Raw genomic sequence first — 16,593 nt, 5'->3', positions numbered from 1 at the left:
CCTTACAGAAACCGTACCATATCAACCATATTCACCATATCAACAATTACATACATTTAAAAAAATCTATTTATGTGGAGCGTCTGCCATAAAATATCCCTATGTAAGTGCATTGTTAATATAAACTTGGGATTTGAATCACAGCTGCCACTCCACTACTATCAGAACCATGCTGTTATTAAAAATGCATTAATTAATTAAACATCTGCTGACAGATTCTAAAGCTCAAAAGTACTGTTGTATCAGTCATCCTAATATATGGAATTAAAATACATAAGTGTCGAAAACAACCAAGTAGCTCTGTACTATTTTTATGCTTATAGTAGGTTTGACAAGACCACCTGTGAAAGTTTAACACAGACTGAGTAAAGTTTTCACACACTACAGGCTTAGATATTCAGTTATGATATTCAAATGGCTCAATAAAGGATGTTAAAACAATTTACGTTTACTTTTTGTTACACATTGATTATGAACATACAATAGCAACATTTACACTTGGAATCATCATTTAATATTTTATCTATTAACAGTAACAACAAAGTTTACTCAACAAGCTACACAGAGAAAGGTGAATGACCTCCAGACCATTAATGTGGTGTCTTGTTGTTGTGAGTACAGGGATAACATTTTACTGGTTCTTGGATCTGACAAAAGCACACTATGTACAAACAGGTTATCGCAGAGGATATTCCTTTCTTTAACACACATAGCACCTCAGCGTCTCACGAGGCGATCTCGGATCTTGAAGCTGATGACCCCGAGCAGTACGAGGGCAGGCAGGAAGGCGTACAGCATAAGAAAGTCCAGGGTGTAGCGTGAGGGGCCTCCTGGGTAAAGCTCGTCTATAATAATATTGCCATCTTTTATCAAGCATCCTTCTGGGAAACCCAACGATGAATCTGAAGAAGAGGATATGAGTATCGAGGTGGAATTTTACAATTCTTCATTTAACTGGTTCTTCAACAAGGTGACTTACAATTAAGAGAATTACCAATACTTTAATCACTGAGCCACCACTGTTTAACCTGTGGTAATTATGGAATGTGTTTGATCTAAGAACACTTCTTACTGCATGTGAAGTTCAAGCCATAGAACTCAGTGACGATGAGAAGCTCACAGCCATATTTCTGGAAGGTGAGGTAACTTAGCCACTGGAATACCACAGGCATCTGCTGAGTGCCCCTGCAGAGAAACATGAATGCAGTGTATCAGTGCTAGCCCATTAATCACCAACCCAAACTGGAGCTAGCTTTAGTAAATGATCTAGAGGAGGGTTCTTAAAAAAAGAAAGAAACAGAGCTTAATCTTAACAAAGGTGTTACCTGAGGAACCCAGAGCCCACCATGATCCCAGCTATATTGAGCAACGCCATTCCGCTGTTAACCATGTTGGGATCTTGAACCACTCCAAGCAGCACCAGAGTCAGAAGCTCCCCTGTGATGTGGGGCACCATGATCACAGCTGTAAAACACATGAAGCGCCAAGGATCTGGATGCATCCCTACAGCCCTGAGACGCACATATAAAAACATACCTGTTAAATTTTCAGTAATTTACTGGCAGCATGATAACATATCTAGATAACATTGTCTAGCATTGCCTGGCTTTACCACTTGTTGCACTTAAAATCTGTTTAATTACAGCGATGAGGGTTTTTCTTAACGTTGGATGACAAAATAAAACTAGTCAGGGGACGTTAATTTTTTGCTTCAGGTTAATACTCGACTGTAAAGTTAATAATACTGTATGTCTTACTTTATACAGTAATACACACACATACACACACTACATGGACACAATCTGTAAGTACTTATTAGCCTATTGTAGCATAGGCTACAATGCTACAATGTAAGCAAATGCACCCATCAGCCGTAACAGTAGAACCACTGGCAGGTGAAATGAATATCATTGATTATCCGTTGATTATACAGTGGCACCTGTCATGGGGTGGGATATATTAGGCAGCAAGTGAATAGTCAGTTCTCAAGGCTGATGTGTTGGAAGCTGGAAAAATGGGCAAGCGTAGGGATCTGAGCGACTTTGACAAGGGTCATACTGTGATGGCTAGATGACCCGGTCCAAACCTTGTGGGGTGTTCCCGGTGTTCCCTACTCACTTATTCCTTAAGGATTTGGATAGTTAAATATTCCAAGCTTCCTAAAGGAGATTGAATTCAAACAAAGGAAAATCCTTGGATGTAAGGTTGTACATAGCGGTTTTAAGGGTTAAGAGTTCCTTTAGGGACAAACTGAAGAGCCCTAATGGTGCTAGATTTAGATTGTTTTTTCTAAGAGTGTGGTTATCTTGCTGTGCCTGCTATGAAAAAAAAAACAAAAAAAAAAACAGGACATGTTTTACTATCTTTACAAAAATGCCCTGTAGTTACCTGTCTTTTAGTTACCCCACCTTTGCTATCACGCCATCCAGCCTCACTTTCCTTTTCCTTTTCAAAACTTATCAGATTACAGTTTAACTCCACCTCAATTGGATCATGTTCACCTGTAAACATAACACACACAGAGAAAAGGAATACATACTCACCAGTAAAGGAAAGAGGTGAAAATAAATACACTGATGATACTGAAGGGGAAGATGTGAACGATGTAGGCCAGGAACATCTGCCATTTCTGGTACAATCCATCTTTACTCTCCTGATCAGCTACAGCTCTCATAGCAGGGACTGCATGGAGCACAGCATATATGTCAAACATTAAAACAAATTCTAAAAACATATCAACAGTCACAAGAGAACCTGGATTATTGATAGGTTGGGTTGGATTTAGATGATAGGTTGGTAGATTGGATTTTATGTCCCTCCATAGATGTCAGCTTTAAGGTTTGATTTCCAATATGTCTAATGAAAAGAAGCATAGAGACCAAGGAGCAGACAAACCCATGGCCTATTAATTTCTGGCCCTCATTATCCCCCCCTTCTTTGCTAGGGTGTATGTACCAGAAGCAAATATACTGTATTTTGGCCAATGGTAGTAATGGTGTATGATAATAAAAAATTGGAGAGCACAGTTTAAGTTGGACGAGGATCATCTGAGAATGTTTTCTTCATTTGTACCTGGAGATCTAATTAATTTATCTGCTTCATAGAACTACTCAGGAGCGCAAGTCGTTCTCTCATTGATCTGCTTTGACCTACATATATTTAAAACTTATATAACCACAGGATTCAAATGTACTTTGATTATTTTGGTGATGCACAGAGTGAAGGAGCAACTCACACAGGGCCACAGCATTCAGCATGCCTGTGTATGGTGAAGCACCCATGGCTTGGTAGATAATACCAATCCGATCCTGCACTGCACCCTTGTTGACATCATTATCAAGATTCATGACAAAGAAGGCCACAAACAGGCCATAGATGAGATTTTGAGAGAGACGCATGATGACACCCATCCTGTCCCGAGACAAATTCCGTACCGTCCTCCTGTAGTGAGAGAATGTGAATAGAAGTTAATTTGGTCCACATTAAATGCCATTGATCAAATGCCCAGTATTGCCTAATGATATAACCTTCTCACCTAAAGAGGACACCCAATTTGGACATACAGCTAGGGGACTCTTTGCTCTTGAAGGGGATCATGGGTTTATTAGCACGCTGACAACTCTGCCGAATCTTCCATGTCATTCTCTGGTAGATCTCTGATCTCCGGTATGCTGAGGTTATGTCATGCATGCGTCTGTAGGTGGCAGCTTCTCTCTCACTGGAACGTGTATCCACCGAGGTCAGGTCCACTGGCAGTGGAAAGGAATGCCTTAGTTAGTCTGTAACAGTATTATCGATTACTTCTCCAGGCTGAGCAGACTTCATCAAACAAGTCTCCTCTATTCTGATTATAATAATTAGGATCCTGTATGCTACCATTTTGAAAACATTACTACATAACAGTTAATAATTTTAACATAATAATCTATTAAGATACTAACTTTACACATTTAAAAATTAACTTTAACTGTTAATGTGCATGTATTTGTTTATCTATCTAGGTATGTAGCTGTAAGGCCACATTCAGAGACCCACTCATCCCACCACCAGAGGAAGCCCTCTCCCTAATATTGATTCCACTCCACTTCCTCCACAGCCACTTCCGGTGTGTAGGTTGATAAACCATGTGCATTGTGAGACTCAGTGCGAAGTATTGCCATTTCACCTGTCCCACTGAGTGTTGTTACTAACTGCCTGTTGGACTGTTTTCCCATTACTGAACCCTGCTTGCTTTCTTGACCACGATTGAGCCTTGTGTTTTTGGATTTATTGAATAAACACTTCTGCAATATGGATTCTAACCCATCTCCCAATATCAGTCTGTTACTGAATACTTTGCCAACCCCATATCCAACTGAAGTATCACAGATTCAGGCTGCCTATAACTACCAGAACGAAATCCTGCAAGGATTCCAACTCGTCAACCTATGCGCCGCAAACGACCATCTGACTCACTACATTCAGTCCCTTCCGCCTACTGGAACTAACCCGGTCCGATTTGCTATGCTGCATAAGTTCGATGGGTCTGCAGAAAAATGTAAGGGTTTTCTACGCCAATGCCAGATATATTTTTCAATCAGCCCGAGGTGTTGCCCCAAGATATGACCAAGTATTCACTGATGATGACTCTACTCATGGGAAAAGCTCATGGGACACAGACACTCACGTACAGACCTCGTTTGAGTATTTCTTAAAACAAATCAGAGAAGTGTTCCATTACCCCGCAGGGTGAGTGGATGTTTCCGTGCAGATACTGCACCTACACCAGGAAAAACAATCAACTGCCGAATGTGCTGTTCCACACTTCTGCACACTAGCTGCCCAAAGCAGATGTGATGATTGTGCTTTGAAAGCAGTCTTCCAGGAAGGACTAAATCACAACTTACATGCGGAACTATCATGCAGAGATGAGACTACAACCTTATCAGAATATAACAGTATGGCTGTGAAAGTGGACAACCAGATTCATAACGATCCCCGATTCAACCTATCTCAAACCTCTTCATCGCCCAGCACGTCATTCAGTTATTCAGTTCCTGAGCCCATGCAAATAGGATATACCAGAGTATCTTCAGATGAGCACCAATGACGTCAATGTTTCTACTGTGGACAATCGGGTTTCCAATGTATGGTGTGCTTAAATAAATCCAAGACTTCCAGCCAAAAAGTGAGTAAGAGCATTTCTCCCTTATCATTCAGGCAAAGTTTCCATCTACCGTTCGTCACTGATTTTAATGGAAGTTCTACCCATATTTCAGTGCTTGTGGATTCCGGGGCAGCTTTGATTCTAATCATAACCTCGTCACTGAACTCAAGATACCTTCCTCACCATGCACCCCATCCATCAACATTACAGCCATCAACAATGAGCCCATAGGAACAGACATCACCCAACAAAGGACACCACTCACAATCCTAATTGGTCTTTTTCACACTGAAATGATCTCACTGTACGTCATATCTGCACCAAAGAATCCTATCGTCCTGGGACACCCTTGGTTAATCACACATGATCCCAATATCTCCTGGGCCCAAGGTGAACTCCTTCATTGGTTAAGCTACTGTCAGCAAAGATGCTTCCAATCCACGATCATTCTATCATGTCTTTCCACCAGCATCGAAAGTCTCGACATTCAAGCTCTCATCCAGGTTCCTGAGGAATATGCTGTATTGGCCAAGGTGTTCAATAAAGCCAAAGCAACTCCTCATCATCCTTAGTATTGTGCCCGTGAGCTCCTGCCCAATATGGCTCCTCCTAAAAGCAGGGTATACCCTTTATCACTTCTTGAGACTCAGGCTATGGAGACGTATGTCGAGGAGGTGTTACCCTCAGGCTTCATACGCCCTTCCACATCCCCTGCTGCAGCAAGATTCTTCTTTGTGGAAAAAAGGACAGTGGCCTCAGACCCTGCATTGACTACTGCGGCCTTTTTTTCGTAACAGTCAAGTATAGATATCCACTGCCATTAGTCCCCTCAGCCCTAGAACAACTACAAGAGGCCCAAATTTTCAGTAAGATAGACCTCAGAAGCACGTACAACCTCATCCAAATCCAAGAAGGAGATGAGTGGAAAAACGCTTTTCTCACCACTAGTGGGCAGGATGAATACCAGGTAATGCCATACGGCATAGCAAATTCACCCGCAGTCTTCCAGTCATTCATAAACGAAATTTTCTGTGACCTCCTAAACCAGTTTGTCATCACCTACATAGACGACACCCTCATTTACTCCAACCACAATTACAACCCTAGCACAACACATTCAGCATGTGAAGACAGTCCTGACTCGACTACTCGAAAACCACCTGTATGTAAAAATGGAGAAGTGTGAGTTTCACACCACCGACACCATATACAATATCAGTATATTACAATATCAGTCAATATCGGATACAATATCAGTCCCCTAGGAGTAGAAATGGACCTGACAAAAATCAAGGCAGTCACAGAATGGCCACACCCAACCACCATCAAAGAACTGCAAAGATTCCTAGGCTTTGCCAACTTTTACCGTCAGTTCATCAGAACTGACTTCCCTCCTAAAAGGAAAGCCCAAGAAATTACACTGGACTGACTCGGCACAAGCTGCATTCGACATGCTCAAAATCAAGTTCACTACATCCCTATCCTGAAACTCCCTGACCCAAACCTTAGAGAAGTTGACGCCTCGGACTGTGAGATAGGAGCCGTGCTCTCCCAAAGGCATGGCACATCTGGCAAAATATATCCGTGCACCTTCTTCTCCAGTAAGCTGACCCCTGCAGAGAGGAACTATGATGTGGGCAACAACGCGGGATTCGAAGAGTGGAGACTCTGGCTGTAAGGGGCAGCTCACACATTCCAGGTAATCATGGACCATAAAACCCTCAACTACATTAAGAGTGCATAATGTCTGAACTCAAGGCAACCACAATGGTCATTATTCTTTACCAGAGTCCAGTTCACAGTGACGTATCATGCCGGCAGTAAAAACATCAAAACCGACGCTCTCTCCAGGAGATATTTCCCTGCATACACTCCAAATCAACCCGAGCTCCATCAAATCCAATCAAATTTTATTTGTCACATACGTAAACATACATAGTATGACATGCAGTGAAATGCTTTTTATGACCACACCGATATGTAAAAGAGAATAAACAAAGATAAAATACAGAAAAGATAAAAATATAATAAGAAATAAATACGAATATAATATATGGAGAATAAAACTAGAATATATTAATAGAATTTAGAATTTAGAATATAATACAAAAATTACAATTATATATAGTAAAATAGTAAACTTATAAAATTGAAAAGGAAAAATTTACAAGTATAATATATTAAATGGAGTAGAAAAACTGAAAATGAGGTGTGCAAATTGTAGGAAGTGCAAAATATGATGTGATGAATGTAGATGTAAAAAATGTAATAACAGGCAGGATTAGGTAGTGGATGTTGTATATGTGAGTCCAGTTCTAGTCCTTGGTGTTCCCCTGGTTGAGGGCCCAAATCACCTGCAGGAAAAAGATCCTCCTCATTCTCTCTGTGTTGGCCTTCAGGGAGTGGAAACGTTTCCCTGACCGTAACAAAGAGAACAGTCCATTGTTGGGATGGCTGAGGTCCTTCATTATCTTCATGGCCTTGGTCGAGCACAGCTTGTTGTAGATGGACTGCAGGTCAGGGAGCTGGTGGGACATCATTATCATGTCCGATGGGACATCATGGAGGAACTGCAGTAGGAACAACAAACTGATCCTCCTCCACCAACATGTCCTCGTACTAAACAATATATCCCACACTCATTCAGACAACACATCACCCAGGGAGTGCACACTTCTCTCAGCACTGGACACCCAGGTTATCCAACACACCTTACTATTGTTATGTAACTCATTCTGGTGGACAAATATTACTCAAGATGTTACTAAGTTTGTCAAATCCTGCCCCATTTGTGCATAGTCAAAAACCCACAGAGAACTCCCACTAGTCTCCTTTAACCACTACGCATTCCGCAGAAACCCTGGTCCCATCTGTCAGTGGGTTTTGTCACATATGTCTCTCTAACTCATACAGATTCACCACTGTATCATCGACAGGTTCTCCAAGTCATGTCATCTGGTTCCACTTAAAGGTCTCCCCACAGCCATGCCCTGTTCCACCACGTTTTCAGAATCTACGGAATCCCAGGGGACATTGTGTCTGACCAAGGTCCCCAGTTTACTTCCCGAGTATGGCAGGGTTTCTGCAGACAGCTTGATATCAGTGTCAGCCTCACCATCCACAGACCAATGGACAAGTGGAACAACTCAATCAAGAGATCAGATGTTGTCTGAGATCATACTGCAGCCAAGAACAGGAGAAATGGAGTGACTTCCTCCCATGGGCTGAATATGCACAGAATTCCCTCACACACTCCTCCACAGGTCCCTCTCCTGTGAGTCCTCAGTAACCTTTAACTCAGTAACCTTTTACTGTGCTGTCAATGATATCTATTTATGTCCCTGATTACGCTTGTTGCTTGTAGTAATTGTTTCTACTTTTTACACTCTATAATGATAAAAAAAAAAATGTTTCATTTATCACCATAAATATGTCTTGTTTTTCATGTTGAGGGTTCAGTTTGTTCTGTTGAGTGGACTCTTGATCCATATACATAATATATAATATTACAACAGTCTTTCAGAAAAGGTTCCAAGGAAAACCTTTTTAGAAAGCTACTAACTACTAGCCATCCAAAGAACCCTGAAGGAACCCTTTCTTCTAAGAGCATATTGCAATTGAGCCTTCTTTAATGGCTAAGATTGTAATCACAGTAGTATTTTATGTAGCAATTCTGAGTACTACAAGGTTCAATATAGCAAGCGTAAGGGTTCTTCAGAACCCACAAAGGGTTTATCTCAATAATCAATACGTGAACGTGTTCAGAGAAAAATACTTTTAGGAAGCTAAGAAAGAACATGTAAATAACCACTGAAGGTGTTTATTTCCCTACAACTAGTCTCTGCTTCACTTTGGATGGAAGGGAAGAAATTGTAGATTGATGCATAGAGTGTGTGATGGCTTACAGTATAAATATATTACCATAGATGTCAAACGGATTGCAATACTCGGGACACTCAAAGCCACAGCTGCTGAAGAAATCCACCATCTCGCCAGGATCTCCACAAAACACTAACTCTCCACAACTCATGATCGCTATCCTGCTGAAGACCTGTAAACAGAGACATACACCCACAGTTCTGCTAATAACCACATCATGATTTTTGTGAGTTCATTACAAAGGCGTATAAATTAGTTAAATATTAACATTCATGACTGTCATTTATGGTAATTTAATATAATGATATGAAAGATTATCACCATGCTAATAAAAGCAAACGAGTCATTTTTGACAGGAGTGACACGAAAGGTCTTTGCACTTACTCGGAAGAGCTCTGAGCGGGGCTGATGGATGGTCACTATGACTATACGGTCCCTCCTGGCCAACTCTGCCAGCAGCACTACAATCTGATTGGCTGTCATGCTGTCCAGGCCTGTGGTTGGTTCGTCCAGAAGGATCACCTCTGTAATGAGGGTCATAAAGTCAGAAGAAAAACCCATAAGGAACTTTTGAGAAGTCCACTTTGTTTCTTTGTTGAGAAACTTTAAGTTTAGTCTCACCTGACTCATTAGTTCATCCAATTTGCTTAAAGTTGGAGCCTAATTAATTGCATGATTAATCCATTTCCTGCTTGATTGAAGAATGCAGCAGACAGAAATCCTTTCTAATTAAACATGGATGGCTAATACTTGGGGAAGAGTCCCAGGATACCTCTCAGGTCTGAAGAGCTAGATAAAATGCCCCTGAGGAACCCTCATGGACCACAGCTTAATTCCATATATGCTGTATGATAACCCTGCTTTTCACTCTTTTAATATTCTCTTTCCCGCTGTCTGACACTTAGTTATACGGGATCAGAGCTTGAGTATTTTCTTACTTACTGTATTTTGTTCTCACTTATTAATGATTCACTTTGGTACGTGTCAATTGTATATTTAAGACTGTAGGCAGGTAAACAGATGCATACTCACTGGGATCTTGGAGCAACTGGCTAGCAATGGACACCCTCCTCCTCTCTCCTCCTGAAATACCTGGAAAGACTCGGCCTCCGATCACAGTGTTAGCCACATGGCTTAGACTCAGTTCAGCCATAACAGCAGCCACCTTGCGTAGAGATCAAAAGATTGAAATTCATGCTCTGCTAAGTCTGTAAATATATTATAGGACTCCCAGTCTTTATAGTGTGACAGGTAGGAAATCACCTTCTTGCGGATGGCACTTTCTGAGTGCTGCCTCAGAGCTAGCTGAGCCGTGAATGTGAGTGTCTCCTCTACTGTCAGATAGCTCAGGAGATTGTCACTCTGAGAAGCAGCGAGAAAGGGATAGTGCCCATTAGAGAAGAATGGCAAGGAAATGCTTTGACACAAACACCTGAGAATATAGTGCACCATAACAGCCTGATTCATTTAACAGCATAGTGAAGGGCTTTAGAAAGCCATTTCCATGTCTATCATTCGCATACCCAGCAATTTTAACATGAAACCTTTTCAATATCTTATTTGACATGTATTATGATACGATACAATAAGCAGCGTTTCCGAGCCAAATGGTTACAGACATTAGAAGCCAAAATAATCCTTCAAAGCCTTAACCTGTACTTGTATCTGCCTCTCAACTGATTATACTTACACTACCGGTTAAAAGTTTGGAGACATTTGATTGAAATGTTTCTCATGATCTTAAAAACCTTTTGATCTGAATGTGTATGATTAAACGTTTGAAATTGGTGTTGTAGACAAAAATATCATTGTGCCAACATATTCATTTATTTCATAGTAGTGTACCGGTAGTGTACCTCGAGTAGTTAGCAAGATAGCACTTACAATCACTCTCTACTTTAATAGGATCACCTATATACATGTGCATTTATGCAGCTATCTAATCAGCTAATCATGTGGCAGCAGGACAATTTATATAATAATGCAGATACCGGTCAAGAGCTTCAGATAATGCTCACTTCAAACATCAGAATGAAGAAAAAGTCTGATCTCTTTGACTTTGATTGTGGCATGGATGTTGGTACAACATGCATATGGCTGAGTATTTGGTTTGAGCATTTCAGAAACTGCTCATCTTCTGGGATCACACATAACAGTCTCTAGAGTTTACACAGAATGGTGCGAAAAACATCCAGTGAGTGACAGTTCTTCGTACGGAAACGCCTTGTTGACAATAGAGATCAGAGGAAAATGTCCAGATTAGTTCAAGCTGCCACAAAGGATATAGTAAATCAAATAATTACTGTTTACAACTGTAGTGAGCAGAAAAGCATCCCAGCATGCACAAAACATCAAACCTTGAGGTAGATAAGCTACAACAGAAGAAGACCACATTGGGTTCCACTCCTCTCAGCCATCAAGAGGAATCTGAGGCTACCATGGTTACAGACTCAATGAAACTGGACGGTGAGTGTATATCTACCACAAATTCAACTACAACTTTAATAATACTCTAAAACTGTTCGAGAATTGTATTGTCCCTTACCAATAAATAAAAAGAAATATTTAGATTTTCTGTGTTGCTTATTATAATGTAGAGTGTGCTACAATTTACAAATGTGGTTCCTTACTGATTATAGACAGCTACGTATTTTGTCAGGCACTAGACACTATCTAACTATCTAACACCTATAAAGCTACACATTCAAGAATACTGTTCACAATTAAGTCTTCCTTGTTATTTTGTCAATTTAATATAAATGCTAAATGTTGTTGTTGTTATTATTATTATTATTATTATTATTATTATTATTATTTCTTTAATAGCTTTAGAATTTTAGTATTGGTTAAAATAGTCAAAGCAAAAAAGGTTGAGGAATATTAATTAGGGAAGCCTAACTGAAAAAAGTTATTATTAGGGGAGAAATGAGCCCATGGGTCACTTCCAGGATTTTTCATATAGTGAAATTCTCATTTCACTATAATTTCATATGACTCATTGTTGGAATCCCTGACAATGGTGTTATGTATCAGCTATTTGAATTTGCAAAAATTCTATGAAAACTACTGGAAAGCTTTTTGAATATTTTAGTAGCCATTCAGCTTTGAACACTACTCATTTACTACAATGGATATTATGCATGTACCCACCCCCCATCATAAATCACCATAAATCATAAATATCAAGATGCTTTTGACATCAATATGTACTGTGGTTCTGATTACATTCTTATAATATTTTCTCTTTCTATCTCTCTCTCTCTCTCTCTCGTGCTCTATTTCACCTAAGAGTAGCTAGTACCAAGATATGTGGACCATTCACTAAAGAGATTTAGCTTAACTAACTAACAAACTAACTTCCTTCCTTCCTTCAAATACCCTTAATAATAAAAGCCTGAGTAAATGAGCATTCATCATTGATGCTATGCATCTGAGCAGTGATTAATTAATTCTTCGGTTTAAATATACGTCCAAAAAGTCAGTTTTACTCAATCACGTAGTCCCTGGTTTTTATTCATAAGTTTGATAGGCCACTTCAGTTTCTTTGTGTTATTAATGACTGCATGCTCTTATATCACCAGCTACGTACGTTCAAGAGAATTAATTTAATGATTGGCTTAGTTTACAGCACCCAAGAGTCCTGAGAATTTTATCTGCAATAATGTAAGATTAAATAACAGCTGTCTCGTCATTATTATTTAATTTCACAGTGGATACACATGAATAGGTGAGAGGAAGATAATTTCAGTGTTCTTAAGTGCACTCATCCTCAACCTTTTGGTATGTATAAACATTTACTGGTCTGCTTTGCAGACGTAACCTCTAGTAACCCGGACCGATACTTCTCACCTACTTAATTTGATTGCTGTATGTTCAAAGGTGAGGCCATGATTAATCAGCAATCTATACAAATTATATAACATACATGCACATAAATTCTAACCCAAACACACATACTAACCTGAAGCACATAGGAGAAACATTCCTGAAACAGTGCTTGCTTCACTTTTCTTCCATTCACAAACACTTCCCCAATGAGGGTGCCAGTATTTCCAATACGACCTGCAATACTGTCTAATAATGTGGTCTTCCCAGAGCCTGAAAACAAACACTTGTAATTGGAATCTTAACAGGTTTGTTAAGTATTGTGATTATTATAATCATGTTATATATTTTAATTATTTAGTTAGTAATGTTGTGTAGCTGAACAGACACTGATCAGCCATAACTTTAAAACCACTTACGGGTGAAGTGAATAATATTGGTTATCTCGTTACAGTGGTACCTGTCAAAGGTTGGTATATATATATATATATATATATATATATATATATATATATATATATATATATATATATATATATATATGCACTCTTGGTAAATATGAGTAAAGAAGGCTGAGAAAAATTGTCTTTATTGTTTAACTGTTCTTTTGTTAAAAAAAATCATAAAAATACTCTACTCTCATGGATATCAAACAAAACACATTTATCTAAAAAAAATAAGCTTTGTTAAATATAACAAATATTGTGCAACAAATATTGGCACCCTTTTAGTCAATACTTTGTGTTACCTCCCTTTGCTAAGATATCAGCTCTGAGTCTTCTCCTATAATGCCTGATGAGGTTGGAGAATACATGGCAAGGGATCTGAGACCATTCCTCCACACAGAATCTCTCCAGATCCTTAATATTTCAAAGTCCATGCTGGTGGACTCTCCTCTTCAGTTCACCCCACAGGTTTTCTATGGGGTTTCAAGTGAGGGGACTGGGATGGCCATGGCAGGATCTTGATGTTGTGGTCAGTAAACCATTTTCGTGTTGATTTTGATGTATGTTTTGGATCATTGTCCCGCTGGAAGATCCATCCACAGCCCATTTTAAGCTTTCTGGCAGAGGCAGTCAGGTTTTCATTTAATATATGTTGATATTTGATAGTCCATGATGCCATGTATCCTAACAAAATGTCCATGTCCTCTGGCAGAAAAACAGCCCCAAAACATCAAAGAGCCACCACCATATTTAACCATGGGCGTGAGGTACTTTTTCGCATGTCTACCTCTCTGTGTGTGCACCAAAACCACCTCTGGTGTTTATTGCCAAAAAGCTTTGTTTTGGTTTCATCTGTCCATAGAACCCGATCCCATTTGAAGTTCCAGTAGTGTCTGGCAAACTGAAGACGCTTGAGTTTGTTTTTGGATGAGAGTAGAGGCTTTTTTGAAACCCCTCCAAACAACTTGTGGTGATGTAGGTGACTTTTGATTGTAGTGGACCCCTATCCATTGCCAAAAGCACCTACAATGGGAACCTGAGCATCAAAACTGGACAATGGAGCAACGGAAGAATGTGGCCTGGTCGGATGAATCACGTTTACTTTTACATCATGTGGACATCTGGGTGCGTGTGTGTCGCTTATATGGGGAGGAAATGGCACCAGGATGCACTATGGGAAGAAGGCAAGCCGGTAGAGGAAGTGTGATGCTCTGGGCAATGTTCTGATGGGAAACCTTGGGTCCTAGCATTCATGTGGATGTTACTTTTACACGTACCACCTACCTAAACATTGTTGCAGACCAAGTACACCCCTTCATGGCAACAGTATTCCCTTATGGCAGTGTCCTCTTTCAGCCAGATAATGCGCCCTGATACACTGTAAAAAATTGTTCAGGAATGACTTGAGGAACATTATAAAGATGTTCAAGGTGTTGACTTGGCCTCCAAATTTTGAAGATCTCAATCAAATTGAGCATCGGTGGGATCTGCTGGACAAACAAGTCCAATCCATGGAGGCCCCACCTCGCAAATTACAGGACTTAAAGCATCTGCTGCCTACGTCTTGGTGCCAGATACCACAGCACACCTTCAGAGGTCTTGTGGAATCCATGCCACGATGGCTCAGAGCTGTTTTGGCAGCACAAGGGGAACCTACACTATATTAGGCAGGTGGTTTTAATGGTATGTCTGATCTGTGTACACGTCATTTTAAAAAGTAATCACATTAGAACAAGTATTTATAACGCATAGCTACAGGACAGTAATTATAAAACATTATCAAGTGACAATTTTTTATATACTAATTTTACTGTATTTTCTTGGTGAACACAGTGTGTACATGCAGGAGGACACTACATGTCAAGTACAGGACTTGTAAGACAGCTGCCAGTTGGAAAGTACGTCATTGTCATTTCTCACTGAGAACAGGTTAATGGGTTATTAATCTTAAAATCCACAGCTTTGTATATAGAAGCTACAAACATGCCATAAACCTCACCTGAGTTCCCCAGGATGCCCATTATCTGACCACTGTCCACGTGAAACGACACATCATTCAGGATCTGCCGAGTCCATTTCTTTCTATAGGATGGGAGATCCCACCAGGGCCCTACACGCTCACTAACACACAAGCATTTTCCTCAAATCAATGTTTCATGCAAATGAATGTATAGTTTACATTCATTTAATTCAGTTAATTTAATTCAGTTCTCTAAACCCAAATTTAGATGGCACTGATCATTTAAACCACACATAATTCATTAGCAAATACACTAGAAAATTTTAATGAATACTTTAGATTAATCTATAAGAGCATGAATGGTTCTTCTTACTGAATAAAAGATCATTCATTACCACAGTAATCAGTAAACAAATATGTTATTCTGACAATTATTATTTCAAAGTAACTCTAAACTGAATATACGTACTATTCAGTAGAATATCAAACAAATTATTAAACAGCAAAATTCTTTGTTTTAACATTAACACTTGTTCCGTTTCTGACAAAAGAAAGCATGATGCAAAATCAATAATTTTTTGGTTAAAAAAAAAAAAAGGATTCATTTTAACAATGATTTTTATCATAAGAATTATTAAAATATTAAATTGTTAAACATATTCAATCCCAGTAATAAATGTAGTCTATGTGATGTTTCTTTTAAAAGCTGGTTAAAATTATTATTATTGGGAATGAAACTTTCAAACTGCTCTAGCGAACTTATTACTATTTCCCTATGATCTTTATTTGTTAAATTCTTGGGCATAAATAATACAGTCATGTTGCAGATCTACCATGAATTTAATACAAGCCAATCCAATGCAGTATCGCTTAAAATAACTATAATGTTTACGTATGCTCTTTTAGACAAGTAGGAACTTTTTGTATTTCACCTGGCATGTGCTGCAAGTGCATTGTTTTAACAACAACTACAAAAAAAGTCGAGAAATTTGACATTATCTTATCATTGTTATTTGTCTTGTTTCTTCCTTACCTGACTGTATAGGACACGTTGCTCACACTGAGACAACAGGACGGCTGTTTTTGGTCCGAGGCCGCTGGGCTCTGTATGTCTGTCCTCTTCTCCGGAACAAACTTGAAAGATTCATTCGAGCCATTTGTCTGGCCATAGGCCTGCATGGAGTATGAGTTCTTCATGCTAGCTCATGTAATTTCTCATGGATATTAAACCTTCCTGATCCGTCAGGTCCACTTTTGTTACTGCGTGAAGCTTCAAGTCCACTGTCAGGGCATTCCAGTGTACATTACACCAGTGAAGCTGGCACCCTAAAAAGAAG

At 39.4% G+C, this 16,593-nt stretch overlaps 1 protein-coding gene across 1 annotated transcript; it reads right to left on the bottom strand.

The window, feature by feature from the left end:
* Positions 1–432: 432 nt before the first annotated feature.
* On the bottom strand, positions 433–16,588 carry abcg5 (ATP-binding cassette, sub-family G (WHITE), member 5). The gene is made up of 13 exons (XM_017464705.3): positions 16,290–16,588; positions 15,296–15,417; positions 12,987–13,123; positions 10,289–10,387; positions 10,058–10,190; positions 9,410–9,549; positions 9,068–9,197; positions 3,536–3,749; positions 3,236–3,441; positions 2,544–2,682; positions 1,326–1,511; positions 1,073–1,185; positions 433–902 (listed from the first exon to the last, which is right to left on the bottom strand). Exons 1-13 carry the CDS (start codon positions 16,451–16,453, stop codon positions 718–720), a joined length of 1,968 nt encoding a protein of 655 aa, XP_017320194.1. The 5' UTR covers positions 16,454–16,588; the 3' UTR covers positions 433–717.
* Positions 16,589–16,593: the final 5 nt, after the last annotated feature.

Source organism: Ictalurus punctatus, chromosome 3, assembly GCF_001660625.3.
Source record: "Ictalurus punctatus breed USDA103 chromosome 3, Coco_2.0, whole genome shotgun sequence".
Lineage (NCBI taxonomy): Eukaryota > Metazoa > Chordata > Actinopteri > Siluriformes > Ictaluridae > Ictalurus > Ictalurus punctatus.
Note: the sequence above shows the minus strand (reverse complement) of the source record. Positions and strands in the feature narration are given on the sequence as shown.

Bases quoted from the DNA above. Each gene is read 5' to 3' on its own strand.
- abcg5 (XM_017464705.3), bottom strand. From the start codon at position 16,453: ATGAAGAACTCATACTCCATGCAGGCCTATGGCCAGACAAATGGCTCG. The intron at 13,124-15,295 runs GTGAGGTTTATG...GTTTGTTTTCAG, and splicing joins GGGCATCCTGGGGAACTCAG to GCTCTGGGAAGACCACATTA. The intron at 10,191-10,288 runs GTGATTTCCTAC...TCTCTACGCAAG, and splicing joins AAAGTGCCATCCGCAAGAAG to GTGGCTGCTGTTATGGCTGA.